The 24,867-nt window shown below is 41.3% G+C and overlaps 1 protein-coding gene across 1 annotated transcript in view; it reads left to right on the top strand.

The window, feature by feature from the left end:
- The first annotated feature begins 11,395 nt into the window (after positions 1-11,395).
- Positions 11,396-24,867, top strand: part of LOC133644521 (flavin-containing monooxygenase 5-like) — a 28,877-nt gene continuing 15,405 nt past the window's right edge. The window contains exons 1-4 of the mRNA XM_062039053.1: positions 11,396-11,551; positions 19,334-19,472; positions 19,541-19,729; positions 22,979-23,144. Coding sequence (XP_061895037.1) covers positions 19,341-19,472; positions 19,541-19,729; positions 22,979-23,144 — 487 coding nt within the window. The 5' untranslated portion in view covers positions 11,396-11,551; positions 19,334-19,340. The remainder of the gene's footprint in view (positions 11,552-19,333; positions 19,473-19,540; positions 19,730-22,978; positions 23,145-24,867) is intronic.

Raw genomic sequence — 24,867 nt, forward strand, 5'->3', positions numbered from 1 at the left:
ACAGCGGCCCTTATAAAGACCTGAGTGAGGAGGCGGGACTTGGCCTGAGGAGGCGGGACAAGCTAGGCCAGACAAACAAGGACTTTAAACGGAGTTCAAGTTCTCAAGGACACTTTTCTACCTCCATGGCCTGCTTTAGGAAGTTCTTCTGCCCCCAGATCAGTGTTTTCTAACTCAACTTATGCAGCGAGCTAAACATTTTCAGTGGCCGCAGAAATGATGCCAAACAGGTTTCTTGGCTAAAGACGATTTACTTTCATCCATCCATCCATTTTTCTACTTTCAATCTTGTAAAAACTGCAAAACAGATACAAGAGATACTTTAGTATTTCTATTGACTTACTAAGGGAAGCAACAAAACTACTATCCAACAAAACAAGTCACTTCCTGCCGTAATCACACCAAAACTGTGTCAAAAGACCCACATACTTGGCCCAGCCAGTGATGCGTTCACGGCCACAAAAAGGGTCGGACAAAATCTTCTGTATTATGACACATTCAAGTTCTACTCAGTATTTAATTAATACACACTATATTGCCAAACGTAGTTGGCCACCCAATCAAATGATCAGACTCAGGTGCCCTAATCACTTGGCCCGGCCACAGGTGTATAAAATCAAGCACTTAGGCATGGAGACTGTTTCTACAAACATTTGTGAAAGAATGGGCCGCTCTCAGCGTGGAACTGTCATAGGATGCAACAAATCCGGTCGTGAAATTTCCTCGCTCCTAAATATTCCAAGGTCAACTGTGGGCTTTATTATAAGATAATGGAAGAGTTTGGGAACAACAGCAACTCAGCCAGGAAGTGGTAGGCCACGTAAACTGACAGGGAGGGGTCAGCGGATGCATAGTGCAAAGAGGTCGCCGACTTTCTGCGCTGTCAGTTGCTACAGAGCTCCAAACTTCACGTGACCTTCCAAATTAGCCCACGTACAGTACGCAGAGAGCTTTATGGAATTGGTTTCCATGGCCGAGCAGCTGTATCTAAGCCGTACATTACCAAGTCCAATGCAAAGTGTGGGATGCAGTGGTGTAGAGCAGTGGTCCCCAACCTTTTTGTAGCTGGGGACCGGTCAACGCTTGAAAATGTGTCCCACGTACCGGGGGTGGGGGTGGGGGGATTTTTATTTTAATTTTTTTATTTTTTTTATTTCATAAAGAAATACAATCATGTGTGCTTACGGACTGTATCCCTGCAGACTGTATTGATCTATATTGATATATAATGTATATATTGTGTTTTTATGTTGATTTAATAAAACAATTTAAAAAAATAATTGTATTTATTTTATTTTTTTTAATTTCTTGCGCGGCCCGGTACCAATCGGTCCGCGGACCGGTACTGGTTGGTTGGGGACCACTGGTGTAGAGCACATCGCCACTGGACTCTAGAGCGGTGGAGACGCGTTCCCTGGAGTGATGAATCACGCTTTTCCATTTGTCAATCTGATGAACCAGTCTAGGTTTGGAGGTTGCCAGGAGAACGGTACATTTCGGACTGCCTTGTGGAGGAGGAATTATGGTCTGGGGTTGTTTTTCAGGAGTTGGGCTTGGCCTCTTAGTTCCTGTGAAAGGAACTTTGAATGCTCCAGGATACCAAAACATTATGGACAATTCCATGCTCCCAACTTTGTGGGAACAATTTGGAGCTGGCTCCTTCCTCTTCCAACATGACCGTGCACCAGTGCACAAAGCGAAGTCCATAAAGACGTGGATGACAAGAGTCTGGTGTGGATGAACTTGACTGGCCTGCACAGAGTCCTGACCTGAACCCGATAGAACACCTTAGGGGTGAATTAGAACGGAGACTGAGAGCCAGGCCTTCTCGACCAACATCAGTGTGTGACCTCACCAATGCGCTTTTGGAAGAATGGTGGAAAGTTCCTATAAACACACTCCGCAACCTTGTGGACAGCCTTCACAGAAGAGTTGAAGCTGTAATAGCTGCAAAAGGTGGACCGACATCATATTGAACCCTATGGGTTAGGAATGGGATGTCAAGGCAGGTGGCCAAATACTTTTGGCAATATAGTGTATATATATTGAGTAATTATTAAGAATATTATAAATACTGGATAACTGAATAATGACCTCGCCAAACCCTGACAAGAAATATATTTTTAGTCAACAACAAAAACAACTTGGTTTTAGATATTTAATATTAATAGTTTTTTGGGGGCGGTGGGGAAACATACCATATTTTATAAAGCGAACTGGTATATAAGCTACACCCACTAAATTTTAGAATAAATAAATATTGTTCCATATATTAGCCGCACCGGAAAATAAGTGAAAATAATTATTTACAAAGAAAGATTCTATAAATATTTATTTACATACCTCATTTGTTTCTAATGTGTATTTCTGTTCTCGTCAGAAGGGCGACACAGCAGTGCAGCTGGATCAAAAGAGACGTTGCGTTATTACAAGCGAGCATCATTATACAGGACTTTATTTATTTATTTATTTATTTACAGTCAGACCTAGTTTTGTATTTCATTATTGTTTCTTTTGTTATTATCAGAGTCCGTTCTGCAAAAAGGCCATCCCTAGGAGCACACAGCTTATGGACATGGACCCACAGTTAAAATATACATCATCATATAATATACAAAATACAATACAATACATTTCAAAATCTACCCACCAAATACCCATTTACGATTTAATTTATAAATAAAAAAGGAATCTTTAAATCCACCAAATCAGTCTCAATATCCTATTATTCAAATTTGATTAAAAGGTTTCATCCTGAAGATCTGAGGTCAAGACCAAAATTATGCGACTAATGTGAATTCCTCAACCATAACTGCAGCACCTGGAGGAAGTTAAGTAAAAAAAAAAAGTGGTACTCCTAACCTGGAGAAGCCAAACTATCAGTTTTTATATTCCTCCTTTCTGTCTCTGGGTGTGTGCTAAGTCAGGACAGCACAACCTGACCATGTAAGGAGATGTTCATGTGTAAGACAACCTCTGTAGGTTGTACCTTGAATGTTGGCATGAAGATAGACATGGAGTCTCTCCTCCAGGATAGAGCTACCACTTTTGCATTGCGAAGTCTGAATTTATCGCCTCTTCTCGTGAGAGAGCTAATTCCAGTCCACATCCGTATGTCCATTTAAGGCTCCTTAATTTATTGTGGGCTCAACCATTATTTACTTAAACCTGGTGGTTCGCTTTCTCCAAGTTGAATATAAACATTCACCATATATAGAACATATTATGAGTTAATTAATTCACTTCATTTCCAAACGGTGTCTGTAACGCAGTAGTTCAACCGATAATCAAACAAAACAGAAGTCATCGTCATGGACCCCACTAGCTGTGGAAGCTAGCTCTAGCTAAACAGACTCAATAACTCCACGGTGGCATTTGGGTGAAATTACTGAAGAATTTGTGAAACTGAAACAATACAAAAATAATGTCATTGTAAGTTAATAATACTAACAGAGACACTCATGCTCACGCTAACAACCCTAGCGTCATTACATTACAATAGCAGGTACAAAAATGCATTAAAACACTCTTACAGACATCACACATGGGACGGTTTAGTAAGTATAAACAGTTTTATTTAAACTATAAAACTTACAAAATGTTGCTAGGAGTGATGAAGAATCCATACGAGTAGAAGGCTATGGACGGCTGGAAGACCGAACAGTACTCCGGTTGGGAACAATAAAAGCACTACCTGTAAATGGAAGCAGCACCTACAGTGAGCAAACTCGTCCATAAGATGGCGCCAAAGCAGAAACAATAAAACAAGTACTTGGCTATTTTTCTATTATGGCTGCCATGGATAAGAAAACGCCCCAAAATTAGCCGGACCGTTTTATAAGCCGCAGGATTCAAAGTGAAGGAAAAAAAAGTAGCATATAGTCCGCAATTTACAGTACATTTTAAAACATTTTTTTTATCAATTCTACTGAACTAAAAAAAACACAAAATCATTCACACTTAATTATGTTTGCCCTTTGTATTTCAGCTTCCTGATAGGCTATCACATTGACCAGACGTTGCTGCTCCTGAAGGTCCAAACCAACTACCTGCAACAACAGAAAAGCAAAACTCTGTGACAATCACAATTTAAAAAAAAAATCAACATCAGTAATACTGAATTGAATGTAATCCATGATATACCAGTGTCCACTGCGGAGGATATCAGCCGGAACCAAGTGATCAAGTGAAATTAGTGAGTATCCAATCACAGCGTAAGGCCAGCTAGAAGGCCTTACTGACAACAACTTGTGATCTGATTGTCTATCAACTGTATGTGTCCGTTCACTGACAGTGCACAGACATTGTTGATTCTGAATGGCCCCGGGCAGATTTCGTACCGCATGGCAACATAAGCCAGCTGAATTCTGATTGGATACAAACTGTTAGGCCAGGAGAGAAGGCCTTGCTGGCCCTGACGGCTCACCACTGGTGGTTACTACGTTTTGAAAGGCTTGTTTTCTAGTATGCCAAAGCCTACCCCTTCCAGAACTTTGCCACACAGTCCGGTGTGGACAAACAGTTCATTTTAAAAGTCGGTATTGGTATGTTATTACGTGTAGATTGGTGAGGTCTTGTAAAAATCCGTGCTATTTGGCCACTCACCATGTCGGACACACTCGGCACATGGATCGTGCCCTCGGGCAGGACAATGCGGAGCTGCCGTCTGGTTTGCCACAGTGTCACTAATATCCGCCTGATTTGCTCTGAAAGGGATTACACAATGTTATCTTTGTAGTTACGTTTGGAAATAAATGTTACGTAATTAAATCACTCACCATAAGCTAGTCTCAACGATATATTGAGACGGTCCCTTACACCCCCACGGTCATCTGAATTGGTCAAACAATGTTGTTTCTTTATTTTCACACACATAAAATGTTTGGTGACATTTGTGTTATGTCATTATTGAAAAGGAGCAAGTTTATGAATTGTGTTCATGATTTTGATATTCGATTTTCAAGCCTCTTTCTTTCTCTTCAGAATGCAGCGTTTTGTGGGCCTTCCTCCAGGCCACGCCCAGCGAAGGTAACGCCACACATGTTTTATGTTCTACTTTGTTTGCTAAAGAATATATTTGAGAAAAAACTTGCTTTTCTTGCCCCTGTGTCAGATCGAAGTATCAGTGAAGTTTCTTACCTTTATAAGCTACAGGCGGGACATCCGCCACCAAATGTCCACCTTCATCCCTCCGGATGACTGCGAGGACACTTGGCTGGTTTTCCAGCGCATCCTGCAGCTCCTGTTAAACAGAATTGTAATTGAAATACTTCAGAATTATGTAAATAATAAAATACACAACGAATTGTCATAAATATCACAACGAAGCTAGTATCAACAAACACACAGCCCGGAGAATGTGGTGTGTCGTAGCTGGAGCGAGTTTGGCTTGAGCGGGCGTTGGAGGGCCCACTTAAGTCAAGGGTGGTGGCGTCGACCTGGTGCAGCCGGCGGCTGGGCTGGACGTAGGACTGGCGGCGGGGGCTGTGCAGGAGGTTGCATCTTGGCTTGAGCGGGGGTCGAAGCTGTGGCGAGCTTGGCTTGAAAGGGCGTCGTAGACGAAGCAAGCATGGTTTCGGCGGACGTTGAAGCTGGAGCGAGCTCGGTTTGGCTGAGTGTCGTAGCTGGAGCGAGCTTGGCTTGGCCGGGGGTCGAAGCGAGCTCGGCTTGGGCAGGCGTCATAACTGGAGCAAGCTCGGCTTGGGTGGGCGTCGAAGCTGGAGCGAGCCTGGCTTGGCTGGACGTCGGAGCTGGAGTGAGCTCGGCTTGAACGGACGTCGTAACTGGAGCGAGCTCGGCTTGGGCGGGTGTCGTAGCTGGAGCGAGCTCGGCTTGGGCGGGTGTCGTAGCTGGAGCGAGCTCGGCTTGGGCGGGTGTCGTAGCTGGAGCGAGCTCGGCTTGGGCGGGCGTCGTAGCTGGAGCGAGCTCGGGTTGAGCTGGCTTTGAAGCTGGCGCGTGATTGGCCAACACAAGAAGCCGATCCTTAATTTCCAGCTCAATCAACACTCTTCGGTACCACCCGTCCATCCACGCCACGCTGTACTTCTCTGGAGGGTCCGCGGTAGATTGCAGGGCTGGAGCAGAAAGTGGAGCTAGAGCCTTTGGGAGTTGACCCTCTTAGTAAGTGCTCCCCTGCTTGTGACTCAGATGACAGGTGTGTGTCGGACATACCATGCTTGGGCTGAAATGGTGATGCAGAAGCATCTGTCCAAGTCTTTGAGGAAGAAAATCTGCATGGGAACAATGCAGGGACGATCACCTTCCTTGTCCGTTCGAGTCTGGGTCTTTACCTCAACCTCTGGGGAGAGGTGCCTGATCTCAGCATCCATAATTTTGGACGAAAGACTGTGCTTTAATACCCTCGGGAGAGATGACCTCCTTGTCCTCATGGAATAACCACGGCGTGACGAGATGTCTCAGGACTAAACAGAGCCGATCAGGACCAGCGCGGCATGGCCCCCATATCAACATCCCGTTCTCCTCCAGTCTGTGACGAAGGCTGCCGTCTCCAACTCTTTCAGCACCCGCCAAGTCCCTTTCCTCAAATACCGCCTTCTCTTCTGGAGAAATGTCGTCCATTGCGGGGAAACTTTGTGCCGGCAGTCTTCTGTTGCGTTTGGGTCGCATGGTTGTGTTGGTCGTTTCCCCAAGATGCGAAAGGACGTCAGGAAGCAACTGATTTATTCTCAATAGGCAGAAGACAAAAATCAAACCAGCGTACCGCTAGGAACATACGAAATGTTTGAGGCTAGCTTTAGCTAGCATAGCAAAGAAAAGAGTCTTTAGCATGGAAAGCAAAAACACAAAACCTAGGGAGTAGCGTAAAGCCAAACACAAACTGTCGCGTGTAGCGAACAAGACTGCCAGACTGCTCAAGACTATCGCCTGAAACATTTGGCCCTGGATTTTTTGGTCCAGACCCGCCCGTCACGCACAAACCTCTTATAAGACCATTATATTGAACAATATCCCTTTACATTGTGCAGAGTCGTGAATAAACTAATGATAACTACACAGTGGGTTGCTTACATGTTCTTAAAAAGGTACTGGAGTAATTGATTTAAGGATTAGGAATGTTTATTACTCACCCATACGAAACACATTGCAACAAGCTGGTAGATCTGCAATGTGGCATTATTTAAATAAAGTATAACATGCAGGTGCTTAAATGATTAGTGAAAAACTAATAATATAGTATGTTTATTGTTTTCCAATACTTTAGATACCTGTTTAGCTATAGCTAGGGCTCCACGATTAATCAACATGAAGGTTTTAATTGGGAATGGGAGCCACTAAGCATGCTGGGGCGTGGCCCTCACCTCGGAAACACCCCCGTATGTAAACAGTTACTACGTCGCTCAGTATTAGTCGGGTCGCACTGTGAAACTGAAGTCGGAAACATGCTTAAATGTAGAAAATTTAACTGGGATTTACAGGGAAACATTAACAAGCGAGGCAGAAAATCGGTATGTAGAGAAAATTGCGATAATTAACGATGTAGACCCTTATACGATTGGACAAACAAACGAGCCCCTGCAGCTGAAGTCCCTTGGCTCTGTCCCTCATGTCAGTAAACTGTGTGCCTCACGTGGTGTGTTCACAAATGTATATTGATTTCATGGTATTTACATATTGCACAAATGTTTGCCCCTAAAGCTTGGAGATGGACAATGTCCACAAGTTACACGACTTCAAATAAATTATTGTTTACATTCATGTTTTAACATGTTTGTTCTTTGCAAGAAGTAGTATGTCACCAATCAATTATGTTTCACAAGCGGATGTGCTACCCAAGGTTTACAGCACGATTGGTTTTGGCCCACCACACTTTGGCTCGTGTTTGTTAGAGCACAGCATACAACCGCGGTCTTATCATGGCAATACAAGACTTATGGGAACCTTGTCTGCCAAACCGGTGTATTTATTGCGGATGTTACCAATCACCCTTTGCACGTGAATGCGGAGATGGACTATTTTCCTTGTGCTCGCCACATCTCTCGCATCTAGTGGGCAGCGTCCCTTGGTCTTTACTTCAGCACACATGAGACCCACATTGTCTTGTATGTCAAACCCGCGATCAGCCAACACCAAATCACCCGGTAGCAGTTTGTCTAGAATACCACTATATTCAGTTATGTGCTTGTCGTCCTCCCCAGACATTAGAAATACAATAAATCGCACCTTGTGGTGTTACCCCAATCATAGTGTTGTGTTTGTACGACTGGGCTTGGGCTTTTAGATTAGACGGTTTCTAAATGAAAATCTCAAAAAACAGTCCAGTATACCCGCAACACGTTTGCCAAACGCCTCTACAAACTGATGAGTCGTAGTAGCATACAATGTCTCTTTGGATGACCGGTTCACCGAAGGGCTGATTGTTGCACAGAATGCGACGGTTCAAACACCTGCCGCCACACATTCTTCTGTGCGCTCCTCTGAGCGTGCCTGTGGACACGTCCACGGGCGTTCCTCTCCTGCCGCATCGAGACACCTGACGCTAATGAATACTCCACTGCCTTCTTAAGCCAGCGCGTTCTGCATTCCAGTGCCAGAACGTAGCTACTTGTACCTGTACAGTAAGCCCTGCACGTCTCTAGCTTTTTGCCTACGTGCTTCCTCGCTCTCTGTGTTTCCCCTCCTCTGTGCTCATCGTGTCGTGTCCTGTTCCCTCGTCCCTCAGCTCCCCTCCGTTTCCTGGTTTCGAGCTGTGCGCCTCGTCTCCCTGGATTCCCTCTGGACCTCTCGCCTGTCCACGGACCCTGACGCCTCGCTCCAGCCCTTGACCTCTCGCTTGCCCACGGACCTCCGAGCCTGCCTTGCCCTCTCTGGACTTCCGCACCTTCAACACCTCCCGGTAACACTCAACAGCTAATCGCATCACATAAGTCACACACCACGTATTTGGTTTAATTACACACGTCACACACTTGTGCATGTCACAGAAAGCTTTGAAGGCTGTTTTTCTGTCCACATAAAAAAGGTGAGCAATGTGTTTTATCGGTAAGTTTAACCTTAAGCAAATCAGCTGAAGGAAAAGCATCTGAAGTGGTGGCCGTGCTCTTGTGGTCAGTGTCGGACGTGGCAAAATACAAGCCAACAGACCTATGACCACTTCCAAATCTGGAAGTCCAGTATAGTATTAACTTTGGCAGCGTCGTCACTCAGGAACCACTAATTCATCTTCCTCATCTCAAGCTCTTCCTTCAGGGATCATTCTTCGAAACTCCCGTTCTGCCTCTTCCTCTGCATCACCTCCACCACGCAGCTGCCTGCAAAGGCACTGCTGTTGGCTGTTCTGCGTCCTTCACTGGTGACACGCGTGTTTCTGCATCCACTCCACCGTCATCCCCCAACCCTCGACACTATTCCCACACAGTGCGGGGATATTTTCATGGGAAACATGTTTACAATACAACAAGGTGCTGGGCATCACCAGGAAACAGAAAACAGGAAGGAACGGACTCACTATCCCCATTCTTAGTGGTCGCCGAGAGGTGGTCATGGTTTAGTTCCAAGTTTGAAAGGCGCGCTATTCCTGATGAAATACGCTGAAATCCATATATTTCAATGAAGTTGTTACCAAAGTAAGCAGATGTGGTCAATGTGATGATATGATCACATGATTTAAAAGTGCTTTCATACGCCTTCATAGCTTTCATGTGCTTTATTTTTGATTATACAGTGGGCACGGAAAGTATTCAGACCCCTTTAAATTGTTCCCTTTTTAATTGCAGCCATTTGGTAAATTCACAAAAATATATTTTATTTCTCATTAATGTACACTCAGCACCCCATCTTGACAGAAAAAAACAGAAAATGTTGACATTTTTGCAAATTTATAAAAAAAAAATTAATAAAAAAAAGGAAAATATCCCACATGGTCATAGGTATTCAGACCCTTTACCCCAGCCATAAATCTTCCTGGGAATGAGTTGTTCACACCTGGTTTTGGGGATCCTCTCCAGTTCTGTCAGGCTGGCTGGTGAACGTTGGAAGGATATCACCACATGGGCTCAGGAACACTTCAGAAAACCACTGTCAGTAACTACAGTTGGTCGCTACATCTGTAAGTGCAAGTTAAAAGTCTACTATGCAAAGCCAAAGCCATTTATCAACAACACCCAGAAACGCCGCCGGCTTCGCTGGGCCCGAGCTCATCTAAGATGGACTGATGCAAAGTGGAAAAGTGTTCTGTGGTCTGACGAGTCCACATTTCAAATTGTTTTTGGATATGTGGACGTTGTGTCCTCCGGACCAAAGAAGAAAAGAACCATTCGGATTGTTATAGGCGCAAAGTTGAAAAGCCAGCATGTGTGATGGTATGGGGTTGTGTTAGTGCCCAAGGCATGGGTAACTTACACATCTGTGAAGGCACCATTAATGCTGAAAGGTACATACAGGTTTTGGAGCAACAGGTGTTATCATGGACGCCCCTGCTTATTTCAGCAAGACAATGCCAAGCCACGTGTTACAACAGCGTGGCTTCTTAGTAAAAGAATGCGGGTACTAGACTGACCTGCCTGTAGTCCAGACCTGTCTCCCATTGAAAATGTGTGGCGCATTATGAAGCCTAAAATACCACAACGGAGACCCCCGGATTGTTGAACAACTTAAGCTGTACATCAAGCAAGAATTGGAAAGAATTCCACCTGAAAAGCTTCAAAAATTGGTCTCCTCAGTTCCCAAACGTTTACTGAGTGTTGTTAAAAGGAAAGGCCATGTAACACAGTGGTGAACATGCCCCTGTGCCAACTTTTTTGAAATGTGTTGCTGCCATTCAATTCAAAGTTAATGACTATTTGCACAAACAAAATTGACGTTTCTCAGTTCGAACATTAAATATATTGTCTTTGCACTCTATTTAATTGAATATAAGTTAAAAAAAAAAAAAAAAAAAAGGATTTGCAAATCATTGTATTCTGTTTTTATTTACGAATTACACAACGTGCCAACTTCACTGGTTTGGGGTTTTGGAGAGTGTATATTGATATGTCTGGAGAATTAGCGCCCTCTTGTGTTGTAGGAGCGCATTTGCAGCCAAGCTGAAACAAGCTGACTGTAAGAATGGGAGTAAATAGTAAAAGGGCGTCCTCGATGCTAGAATATATATATTTTTAAAGTAGCAATAGTTAGTTAATACTATATTATGTGACAGTATTGCAGTAAGAGAGATAAGTAGTTACTGGAGTTACATTTCAGTGCTATAATGCATTGTAGTGTTGCAGCATCACCACTATGTTTGTACAAAGTTACACGCTGGATTTGTCAAGGTGAGTAAACAACTCTAAAGGAAAGTTGTACTCACCAGTTGTAATACATTAGTATAATGATGATAGGAACAAACACCCTAACGCACAGAGCCGATTAATAATCAACTGCAGGCGCCGGGATGTGTTTGTTTTGCCACCAGTTAAGTAACTCCGCCGTGATGAGTTCAGAGGTCCAGGCTGCAGTCTCTGCACACTCCGCCCATCACCGAACGGCAAAGGACAACAAACAAGTCCGAGTCACGTCCTCCGTCTTCCCACGGTGGGGGAAAAACATCAGCCATGTGAGTTGTAACTTCATCAATTTTTCACTAGTTTGGTTGCAAAAAACAAACTCTTAAGGAGTACTGTATTATCTAGTCGTTTATTGTGCTGCTTTCACGGACAGTAGGATTTGCCGCTTGCTTGTCACGTTTATGTTGGTAAACGACGTGTTTTTGTTCTTTTTAATTTAATATACCTATAACCACTCAAAGTGTTCCAACACTACTTCTTCATGCATGTCGACGTTTTTGTGGGTGCTTTTGAAACACTTTTGCACAGCTGGGCTAACGTTGCAAAATAGCGTGCAGCTCTACTACAACGCTTACAGTAGAGATGTGCGATCCATGAACGAGTCGTTCAAAACTTCCGAGTTTTTTTCATGTTACTGATTCACGGCTTGTCTGCCCTAACAATGCTAAGAGGTGTGAGCGCCAGTCACGTGACCTGAAATCTAGTTAGACGGGTATCAAATACTTTTGACATCAATACCTTGAGATCCGATTCTTTAAAAAAAACTTGACATTTTTAGTGAGTGTGTTGAGTAAAACGTGGCCCCCGTTTAAGTGCCATTCCCAGATGGACAACACATTAATGAAGGTCCAATCAGGTATTTAAAAACAAACATCTGTTATTTTTGTCTGTTTTTGTTTGGATCAAAGACACGAGGAGGTGAAGTTAAAAGGCTAAATATGTAAACCCTGGGATGAGGGGAAATTCAGGCTTTCATAAATCCAATTCAAATTCAGTTACCATGGCAACTTACTCTGGGAAACTAACCTGCTGACTGGCAGGTTTTCTTCAACAAGCCGTAAGAAAAAAATATTTTGTTGGTCAAGTTTAAAATCGTTGATTTGAGATACTTAGTGATAATTGGATTTTTGGATTTAAAAAAAACTATTAAAAAAAAAAAAACTTTAAAAAAAATTATATATATATATATATATATATATATATATATATATATATATATATATATATATATATATATATATATATATATATATATATATATATTTATTTTGATTTTTTTAATTTTTTTGTCAGGCTCTCATAAATCAAATTCAAATTCAGTTACCATGGCAACTTACTCTGGGAAACTAACCTGCTGACTGGCAGGTTTTCTTCAACAAGCCGTAAGAAAAAAAGACCTTGTTGGTCAAGTTTAAAATCGTTGATTTGAGATACTTAGTGTTAATTGGATTTTTGGATTTAAAAAAAACTATTAAAAAAAAAAAAAACTTTAAAAAAAATTATATATATATATATATATATATATATATATATATATATATATATATATATATATATATATATATATATATATATATATATATATTTATTTTGATTTTTTTAATTTTTTTGTCAGGCTCTCATAAATCAAATTCAAATTCAGTTACCATGGCAACTTACTCTGGGAAACTAACCTGCTGACTGGCAGGTTTTCTTCAACAAGCCGTAAGAAAAAAAGACCTTGTTGGTCAAGTTTAAAATCGTTGATTTGAGATACTTAGTGTTAATTGGATTTTTGGATTTAAAAAAAACTATTAAAAAAAAAAAAACTTAAAAAAAAATTATATATATATATATATATATATATATATATATATATATATATATATATATATATATATATATATATATATGTGTGTGTACAGTACAAGCAAAAAGTTTGGACACACCTTCTCCTCATCCAATGCGTTTTCTTTATTTTCATGACTATTTACATTGTAGACTGTCACTGAAGGCATCAAAACTATGACACCATTTTAGGTGACTACCTCTTGAAGCTCATCGAGAGAATGCCAAGAGTAATCAAAACAGTAGCAAAACAGTCATCAGAGCAAAGGGTGACTATTTTGAAGAAACTACAATATAAAAACATGTTTTCAGTTATTTCACCTTTTTTTGTCAAGTACATAAGTCCGCATGTGTTCATTTTATAGTTTTGATGCCTTCAGTGACAATCTACAATGTAAATAGTCATGAAAATAAAGAAAACACATTGAAATGAGATGGTGTGTCCAAACGTTTGGCCTGTACTGTACATAAACACTGTGTATATAAATAAAAAATATTAAATAAATGATAAATATACATACACGCACATATACAGTCCATATATATATATATATATATATATATATATATATATATATATATATATATATATATATATATATATATATATATATATATATACAACAATATTTCTAGATCAATACGACCTTTTTACCTGGTTGCTAATAAGAAAATGTCATAAAATGTTAAGATAATAAACTACTGCATTCAAGCGTATGTATTACAGTAATCAATCGCTTCAGTCTATGGTTTTTTCACTGTAATACTTCCTTAACAAGTATTTATACTCACCACATATACACATTCATTCTTTGACCTCCAGCTGGGTAGAGAAAGACGGCCTTTTCCCTCCCTAGTTGCTATGGTGAATTGGAGGATCATGGCCTTTTTATTGTGGTCTTAACTCGGCGTCTACATCAGGGGTGTCAAACTCATTTTAGATGGGGGGCCACATGGAGAAAAATCTACTCCCGAGTGGGCCGGACTGGTAAAATCACGGCACGATAACTTAAAAATAAAGACAACTTCAGATTGTTTTCTTTGTTTAAAAATAGAACAAGCACATTCTGAAAATTTACAAATCGTAATGTTGTTGGGTTGTTTTTTTTTTTACACTTACATGTTGCGGTTAATAGTATTTTATCTTTATTTGTCTTTATTTATAGTTTCTGAATACATTATGTGATAATGTTCATCAGTCAATCTATCACGATAAAAAAAATGATATCAAAATCAAATTACAGTATGTTATTTATGGAGTTTGCTCATTTTCCTCGACTGGTGCACTATAATATGTGGTTTATTTTTTTTATATATGAAGCATCATCTACAAATATACAAATAATTGCTATTGCGACATCTAGTGGACACATTTAGAACAGCAGTTTCTTTCATTCAAAAATGTCGGCTAATTTTTATACTTCGCAAACTCATCCCGCGGGCCGGATAAAACCTGTTCACGGGGGCCGTAGGTTTGACACCCCTGGTCTACATACTCAGGATGTATTGAACTAACGTACCGGAACACAAAACTCAGAATTTCCCATCTTAGAGTAAGTCAAGTTCAGTTCAACTTAGAGTTTATTGAACCTCCTCCCTGGAATACCCCTCAGAACTCTACGCGTAACGTAACCTCGGCTGGTCCAGCCCCGGTTTTTATTCCGAACCTTGAGAGTCGGGCTAGACACCGAGCTGGAGCTGTCACCTTGGACGTTAGTGAGTGAGGTTAACCAAGGAACCCATGGCACAGCAAACGTAATGAAGTTCTGTCAAACTGGTCTTGTTTGAGTTTCAAACCCCATTTTAACATAATGTAAACACTGAAAACTGTTTTATTCGTATCGTCTGCATGTGTTTTGTTTACTTTCAAACACCACACGAAATGAATGAGGTAAAACAAATTTATTTTGAAGGTTTTGACTCGACTTGAAACATTTACTTTCCCCCGCTGCCGCTAGCTAAACGAAGAAGAAAACCAGCAAACGAGTCACCAATTTTGCTAGTGCATTTACATAACCCTTTTAACAACAGATCTGATCCTCCCCTTAAATCCATAATTGCCCCCTTCTTGCTGTACTGTAGCTTCATCACGGGCGCTGCAAACCAAAAGAGTCACTGGCTCAAACCCTTGAGTTTCACCGACTTACAGCCGCTCGACAAAGACTCGAATTTCACTGACTAACAGGTTGACAAAGAGGAATCTCGAGTTTCACTGACTCAGGTGGATGAAGACTCAAGTTACACTGACAAAAGGGTTGACAAAGACGCGAGTTTCATTGATTCAAAGGTATTTTACAGAGACTCGAGCTCCACTGACTCACAGGTTGACGAAGACTTGAGTTTCCCTGACTGAAGACTCAAGTTGTAGACACATGAACGTTCCCCAAAGACTTGAGTTCAACTCACTCGGAGGTGCTTGACAGAATCTCGGGTTTCACCGACTCTCGGGTTGAGGAAAACTCAAGTTACACTGACACAAGGGTGGTATTTGACAGGGACTCGAGCTCCACTGACTCACAGTTTGACAAAGACTCGAGTTTCACTGATGAAGATTAGAGTTTGACTAGCTCACTGCCACTTGACACAACTCCAGTTTTACTGACTCACAGGTTGACAAACGCCTCGGCAAAAGCTCAAATTTCAGTGACTCAGAAGTAAAGCAAGTTTCATTGACTCACAGGTTGATAGAAATACGAGTTTTACTGATGCACAGGGGCTCGGCAAAGACTCAGATTTCACTGACTCCAAAGTATTTGACAGAGACTTGGGTTTCCCTGACTTAGAGGTTTACAAAGACTCAAGGTTCACTGACTCACATGTTGACAAAGACTAAAGGTTTACTGACTCACAAGTACTCGATGAAGACTCAAGTTTCACTGACTTATTAGCACTTGATGAAGACTCAAGTTGCAGACACATGAATGTTCGACAAAGACTTGAGTTTAACTCACTCAGAGGAATCTCGAGTGTCACTGCCTCACAGGTTGACAAAGACGCAAGTTTCACTGATTCAGATGTATTTGACAAAGACTCAAGCTCCACTGACTCACAGGTTGACAAAGACTCGCGTTTCACTGACGAATGTGTGCTCAACGAAGATTAGCGTTTGACTAGCTCACATCCACTTGACACAACTCGAGTTTTACTGACTCACAGGTTGACAAAGGCTCGAAGTTCACTGCCTTACCGAGTCCCGGCAAAAGCTCAAATTTAACTGACTCAGAAGTAAAGCAAGTTTCACTGACTCACAGGTTGATAGAAACATAAGTTTCACTGAGTCACAGGGGCTCGACAAAGGCTCCAGTTTAACTCACTCAGAGGTACTTGACAGACACTCAAGTTTCACTGACTCAGGTTGATGAAGACTCGAGTTACACTGACTCACAGGTTGACAAAGACTTACGTTTCACTGACTCATAGGTTGACGAAGACTCGAATTTCAGTGACTCACAGGTTGACGAAGACTTGAGTTTCCCTGACTGAAGACTCAAGTTGCAGACACATGAATGTTCCGCAAAGACTTGAGTTTATCTCACTCGGAGGTACTTGACAGAATCTCGGGTTTCACCGACTCTCAGGTTGATGAAGACTCAAAAACGCACGTTTCATGGATTCAGAGGTATTTGACAGAGACTCGTGCGCCACTGACTCATAGGTTGACGAAGACTCGAGTTTCACTGACGAAGATTAGAGTTTGACTTGCTCACTGCCACTTGACACAACTCGAGTTTTACTGACTCACAGGTTGACAAACGCTCGGAGTTCACTGCCTTACCGAGCCTCGACAAAAGCTCAAATTTCACTGACTCAGAAGTAAAGCAAGTTTCACTGACTCACAGGTTGATAGAAATACAAGTTTCACTGAGTCACGGGGGCTCGACAATGAGCACATCATTTATTTATTTGACCCAATCCAAACAACCTTCCCTAGTCATGGTGCAGAAAAAAAAATCCAGCAACCTGCTCATTTAACTTTGTGAATGTTATGAAAAATGTCCAATCAATACACACACAGAACATCTAAGTTATGACCATTTAAAACCATGACCAGGGATGATGGGTAAAATGCAAAACACCCTCTCCACACTTATCCATGTTTGGTGCATTTTAGCTGCTTGATATTTCTGATTGATTAAAAAACCTTAATGAGGTCATCATGGAAGTAACTTTCACTTACTCTTTATATCCAATTATAGTAATTGTTAATAATAATACCTGGAATTTATATAGCGCTTTTCTAAGTACCCAAAGTCGCTTTACATGTTAAAACCCTCAGGTTTCTGACACGGGCGCTCTACCCACTACGCCATGCCGCCCCAATGATGTATCCATTATATTATTATCCATTATATGCATTATATTATTATAGTAATAGGTACTCATATACACATATATACGTGTGTGTGTGTGTGTGTGTGTGTGTGTGTGTGTGTGTGTGTGTGTGTGTGTGTGTGTGTGTGTGTGTGTGTGTGTGTGTGTGTGTGTGTGTGTGTGTGTGTGTGTGTTAGTTTGCATGCAGGCTTTCGGCCCCCGGACAATTGTATTTATTTTGGAAAAAAAATTATGTAAACTATGTCACTACTGTAAATTTACTTTTTTCAAAAAGTCAAAAAGTTTGGACACCCCTGAGGTAAACAAATAACAACAAAAAAGCTTATTATCTATGTAGATGCCATTTCTCTCGGGGCAAAATTGAAAATGAGTTTCTAAACCTACTCAGTGGCCTAGTGGTTAGAGCAGGGGTGGGCAATTAATTTTTACCGGGGGCCGCATGAGCAACCCGGGTACTGCTGGAGGGCCACATCGACAATATTTCAATTAAATTTTGCTCAATATTATTTTTGATATATACCGTAAAATAAATAATAATAATAATAATAATAATTAATAATAATAGTAATACTTCAACATAGTGTGTGTAACAGCATTCCATGACAAATATAAATAAATTCACATTAATAATAAATGACAGTAAAATAAGCACACGTATGACTGAGGAGTCATAGTGTAACTTTGTGTGGTGTTTGAGTTGTCCGACTTTTTGTGTGGCCATAAACGCACCAGTGGTTTAGTGCTATGCGTGTTGGTGACAGATGACAAGTTGGTTTTGGCCTGGTTTGTACGGCAGAAAATGACTAGTTTTTCGAGATAGAATTGTTTTACTCATGTTTTTGGTGTGGTTATGTCCGAATATAAACAGTTTTGCTCAATAAAGTGATCGATATAATTCCTGTCCTCGAAGCATCTCGATAGACGTTACAATAATTGAACGGTGTTCAATTGAACGGTGTTGACGAACACCGTTAGGGCCGCTTGTTGTCACTGTCACTCAGAGTTGCATTGCAAAATTACATAAAATAAATATGTTTATTTTGTTTAGAATTCAGATGGGATTTGATTTGGTGCGCGGCATATATTTGCTGCGCGCAGCGGACGCTTGAGCAGTGCGCAATTGCGCAGGCGCGCACCTTAGAGGGAACGTTGCTTGGCAGTCCATGTCTTGTTGGAAACACGCCATTCCTCATCAACTTTTCTCTTTTTAGCGTCTCGGGTGTAAACCGTGCATCACTTGTCGCTGCATGTGCACCTTCACTCGCAGGTTACACACGGACATACGCACATAAATAATACTTTTCAAAATAAAAGCAGCACAGTTGTATTGCGCGCACGACATAGATGTTTTTTCAACTTTATTTTGTAATTTGTGATTGCAGCTGTTCACATTCACTCACAATCACGCACACGCATACGTCCACACGGAAGTAATACAAATAACGATTTTCAAAACAAAAGCAGCACCGTTGTATTGCACACTCGACATAGATACTTTTTTAAATTTATTTTGTAATTTATAATTGGCCTCACGCGGGCCGGACAGGGACGCACAAAGGGCCGGATGCGGCCCACGGGCCGCAGAATGCCCAGGTCTGGGTTAGAGGGTCCGCCCTGAGATCGGTAGGTTGTGAGTTCAAACCCCGAGTCATACCAAAGACTTTATATGTGGGACCCATTACCTCCCTGCTTGGCACTCAGCATCAAGGGTTGGAATTGGGGGTTAAATCACCAAAAATGATTCCCGAGCGTGGCCACCGCTGCTGCCCACTGCTCCCCTCACCTCCCAGGGGGTGAAGAAGGGGATGGGTCAAATGCAGAGGACACATTTCACCACACCTAGTGTGTGTGTGTGTGACAATCATTGGTACTTTAACTTTAACTTGTGACAGTTGCAGTATGAGTCGCCGTGTGGCCATCATTGGAGCAGGTAGCTCGGGTCTGGCCTGCATCAAGTGCTGCCTGGACGAGGGGCTGGAGCCCGTCTGCTTTGAGAGCAGCGACGACATCGGAGGCCTGTGGAGGTTCAAGGTGGGTTCGGCAACATGTCTCTTGCACCAAAAAAAAATGCCATTTTGAACATCTCCTGTGTCCTCTAGGACCACCCCGAGTCGGACCGGGCCAGCATCTACCACTCTGTCATAATCAACACCTCCAAGGAGATGATGTGCTACAGCGACTACCCTATTCCCGCGCACTTCCCAAACTACATGCACAACACGCTCATCATGGACTACTTCCGCATGTACGCCGACCACTTCCGGCTCCTCAAGCACATACGCTTCAACGTAAGCATCTGCCAAAGCATACAAAACATGCCTTTCCAAAACAAAAACAAAAAAAATCTGACTTGTTAAAATTAAAAATCTGACGGGCCGTGGCTGTAGGCAACCCTCTGATTTTTAAAGGCCTACTGAAAGCCACTACTAGCGACCACGCAGTCTGATAGTTTATATATCAATGATGAAATCTTAACATTGCAACACATGCCAATACGGCCGGGTTAACTTATAAAGTGACATTTTAAATTTCCCGCTGAACTTCCGGTTGGAAACGTCTATGTATGATGACGTATGCGCGTGACGTCACGACGGCAACGGAAGTATTCGTACCCAATGTGTCACCATACAAACTGCTCTGTTTTCATCGAACAATTCCACAGTATTCTGGACATCTGTGTTGGTGAATCTTTTGCAATTTGTTTAATGAACAATGGAGACTGCAAAGAAGAAAGTTGTAGGTGGGATCGGTGTATTAGCGGCTGGCTGCAGCAACACAACCAGGAGGACTTACTTGGATAGCAGACGCGCTAGCCGATGCTAGCCGCCAACCGCATCTGTGTTCAGGTGAAGTCCTTCGTCGCGCCGTCGATCGCTGGAACGCAGGTGAGCACGGGTGTTGATGAGCAGATGAGGGCTGGCTGGCGTAGGTGGAGCGCTAATGTTTTTAGCATAGCTCTGTGAGGTCCGGTTGCTAAGTTGCTAAGTTAGCTTCAGCGTCGTTAGCAACAGCATTGTTAAGCTTTGCCAGGCTGAGAATTATTAACCGTGTATTTACATGTCCATGGTTTAATAGTATTGTTGATCTTCTGTCTATCCTTCCAGTCAGGGATTTATTTATTTTGTTTCTATCTGCATTTGAGCCAGATGCTATCACGTTAGCTCAGTAGCTAAAGAGCTTCGCCGATATATTGTCGTGGAGATAAAAGTCACTGTGAATGTCCATTTCGCGTTCTCGACTCTCATTTTCAAGAGGATATAGTATCCGAGGTGGTTTAAAATACAAATCCGTGATCCACAATAGAAAAAGGAGAGTGTGTGGAATCCAATGAGCCAGCTTGTACCTAAGTTACGGTCAGAGCGAAAAAAGATACACCCTGCACTGCCTCTCTAGTTCTTCACTCTAACGTTCCTCATCCACGAATCTTTCATTCTCGCTCAAATTAATGGGGTAATCGTCGCTTTCTCGGTCCGAATCTCTCTAGCTGCATTGTAAACAACGGGGAATTGTGAGGAATCCTTCCTCCTGTGACGTCACGCTACTTCCGGTACAGGCAAGGCTTTTTTTTTTAATCAGTGACCAAAAGTTGCGAACTTTATCGTCGTTGTTCTATACTAAATCCTTTCAGCAAAAATATGGCAATATCGCGAAATGATCAAGTATGACACATAGAATGGATCTGCTATCCCCGTTTAAATAAAAAAAAAATCATTTCAGTAGGCCTTTAAAGTATGATGAGTGGTCAGCATTTCGCAGTTGTATCTACTTCTACATGCACTTTAAAATGTAGGTATGGTAAACCCTGTGCATGTTGCACGTGCTGTACTGTTGTTTACAATCAACTAAACAGCGCTATTACAAAACCCAAAACCAGTGAAGTTGGCACGTTGTGTAATTCGTGAATAAAAAGAGAATACAATGATTTGCAAATCCTTTTAAACTTATATTCAATTGAATAGACTGCAAAGACAAGATATTTAATCTTCCAACTGAGAAACTTCATTTTTTTTTAGCAAATAATCATTAACTTAGAATTTAATGGCAGCAACACATTGCAAAAAAGTTGGCACAGGGGCATTTTTACCACTGTGTTACATGGCCTTTCCTTTTAACAACACTCAGTAAACGTTTGGGAACTGAGGAGACACATTTTTGAAGCTTTTCAGGTGGAATTCTTTCCCATTCTTGCTTGATGTACAGCTTAAGTTGTTCAACAGTCCGGGGGTCTCCCTTGTGGTATTTTAGGCTTCATAATGCGCCACACATTTTCAATGGGAGACAGGTCTGGACTACAGGCAGGCCAGTCTAGTACCCGCACTCTTTTACTACAAAGCCACGCTGTTGTAACACGTGCAGATTGTGGCTTGGCATTGTCTTGCTGAAATAAGCAGGGGCGTCCATGATAACGTTGCTTGGATGGCAACATATGTTGCTCCAAAATCTGTTTGTACCTTTCAGCATTAATGGTGCCTTCACAGATGTGTAAGTTACCCATGTCTTGGGCACTAATACACCCCCATACCATCACACATGTTGGCTTTTCCACTTTGCGCCTAGAACAATCCGGATGGTTCTTTTCCACGACATCCACCGTTTCCAAAAACAATTTGAAATGTGGACTCGTCAGACCACAGAACACTTTTCCACTTTGCATCAGTCCATCTTAGATGAGCTCGGGCCCAGCACACAGTGTTTCTGGGTGTTGTTGATAAATGGCTTTGGCTTTGCATAGTAGAGTTTTAACTTGCACTTACAGATGTAGCGACCAACTGTAGTTACTGACAGTGCTTTTCTGAAGTGTTCCTAAACACCCATGTGGTGATATCCTTTACACACTGACGTCGCTTTTTGATGCAGTACCGCCTGAGGGATCGAAGGTCCCGGGCATTCAATGTTGGTTTTCAGCCTTGCCGCTTACGTGCAGGGCTTTCTCCAGATTCTCGAAATATTACAGAGCGTAGATGGTGAAATCCCTAAATTCCTTGCAATGCCTGGTTGAGAATTGTTGTTCTTAAACAATTTTCTCAGGCATTTGTTAACAAAGTGGTGACCCTCGCCTCGTCCTTGTTTGTGAATGACTGAGCATTTCATGGAAGCTGCTTTTACACCCAATCATGGCACCCACCTGTTCCCAATTAGCCTGTTCACCTGTGGGATGTTCCAAATAAGTGTTTGATGAGCATTCCTCCACCTTCTCAGCCTTTTTTGCCACTTGTGCCAGCTTTTTTGAAACACGTTGCAGGCATCAAATTCCAAATGAGCTAATATTTGCAAAACATAACAAAGTTTTCCAGTTGGAACGTTAAATATCTTGTCTTTGCAGTCTATTCAATTGAATATAAGTTGACAAGGATTTGCAAATCATTGTATTCTGTTTTTATTTACCATTTACACAACGTGACCACTTATCTTGTTTTGGATTTTGTACTTGTTAATGAATGACCGTGTGGATCAAAGAGAGATACAATTGATGTAATAAAACTGCGTGTTTGCCCGTTGTCAACAATCTAAAAGAGTTGTTATTGTTGTGCCTTCAGACCAAAGTCCTGCAGGTAAAGCCGAGGGCAGATTTTACACGTTCCGGCCAGTGGGATGTTGAGTCGGAGGGCCAGGATGGCAAAAAGAATAAACACATATTTGACGCGGTGATGATCTGCATTGGACACCACTGTCACCCCAACTTGCCTCTCCAGGACTTCCCAGGTACTGCTTTTAGGCCTGCATGACTTGATATGTTGGCATCCAGGCCGACAGATCGTAGGGAACCAACCTTTGTAACACACCAATGTGCTTATGCAACACTTTTATCAACTGTTTAATGCTGCCAACCTTGTCCTTATTCGAAAGTCCAGAATTGATCCACTTTTCAAATTGCACTAACTCGATGCCAATCTATATTGGATATATATACTGTATATATATATATATATATATATACATATATATACACATGCCATATCCATGCTACCAGTTAGCATTAGCAATTTTACATGTTGATGTCCATCCAGCCATCCATTTACTACCGCTCGTCAATCTCAACACTTCCAAATTTGGTAAAGAAAACTACCATTAAGATGCATATTGCAAACAAGCAGCTTAAAGTATAAACACATCATAGGGCTCAACAAAAGACAAGACTGGCACATTTAACTTGATGGCAAAGACTACTTCCTGAGTACGGCAACACACCATAGTCTTGGAATTGCACCTGCATGCATTGTCTACCATATAAGACTCACAATTGAGACGCAGGTGTGTTAGAAAGCAAGATATCACAACTGGACAGCACAATTATCATTGTCAGCTTAGTGCAAGGGCCGGCAACCCAAAATGTTAAAAGAGCCGGAATCGACAAAAAAAAAAAAAAAAAAATCTGTCTGGAGCCGCAAAAAATTAGAAGTCTTATATAAGTGTTATATTGAAGGCACCACAGGATGTAAGTGTCTATATTAGCTGTATTAGCCTACTATCAAAATGACTTTAAAAGTCTTATATAAGTGTTATAATGAAGGCACCACAGGATGTAAGTGTCTATATTAGCCTACTATCAAAATGACTTTAAAAGTCCTATATAAGTGTTATAATGAAGGCACCACAGGATGTAAGTGTCTATATTAGCCTACTATCGAAATGACTTTAAAAGTCCTATATAAGTGTTATAATGAAGGCACCACATGATGTAAGTGTCTATATTAGCTATATTAGCCTACTATCAAAATGACTTTAAAAGTCCTATATAAGTGTTATAATGAAGGCACCACATGATGTAAGTGTCTATATTAGCTATATTAGCCTACTATCGAAATGACTTTAAAAGTCTTATATAAGTGTTATAATGAAGACAACACAGGATGTAAGTGTCTATATTAGCTATATTAGCCTACTATCAAAATGACTTTAAAAGTCCTATATAAGTGTTATAATGAAGGCACCACAGGATGTAAGTGTCTATATTAGCCTACTATCAAAATGACTTTAAAAGTCCTATATAAGTGTTATAATGAAGGCACCACAGGATGTAAGTGTCTATATTAGCTATATTAGCCTACTATCAAAATGACTTTAAAAGTCTTATATAAGTGTTATAATGAAGACAACACAGGATGTAAGTGTCTATATTAGCTATATTAGCCTACTATCAAAATGACTTTAAAAGTCCTATATAAGTGTTATAATGAAGGCAACACAGGATGTAAGTGTCTATATTAGCCTACTATCAAAATGACTTTAAAAGTCTTATATAAGTGTTATAATGAAGGCCCCACAGGATGTAAGTGTCTATATTAGCTATATTAGCCTACTATCAAAATGACTTTAAAAGTCTTATATAAGTGTTATAATGAAGGCACTACAGGATGTAAGTGTCTATATTAGCCTACTATCAAAATGACTTTAAAAGTCCTATATAAGTGTTATAATGAAGGCA

This window comes from Entelurus aequoreus, linkage group LG27 (assembly GCF_033978785.1).
Source record: "Entelurus aequoreus isolate RoL-2023_Sb linkage group LG27, RoL_Eaeq_v1.1, whole genome shotgun sequence".
Lineage (NCBI taxonomy): Eukaryota > Metazoa > Chordata > Actinopteri > Syngnathiformes > Syngnathidae > Entelurus > Entelurus aequoreus.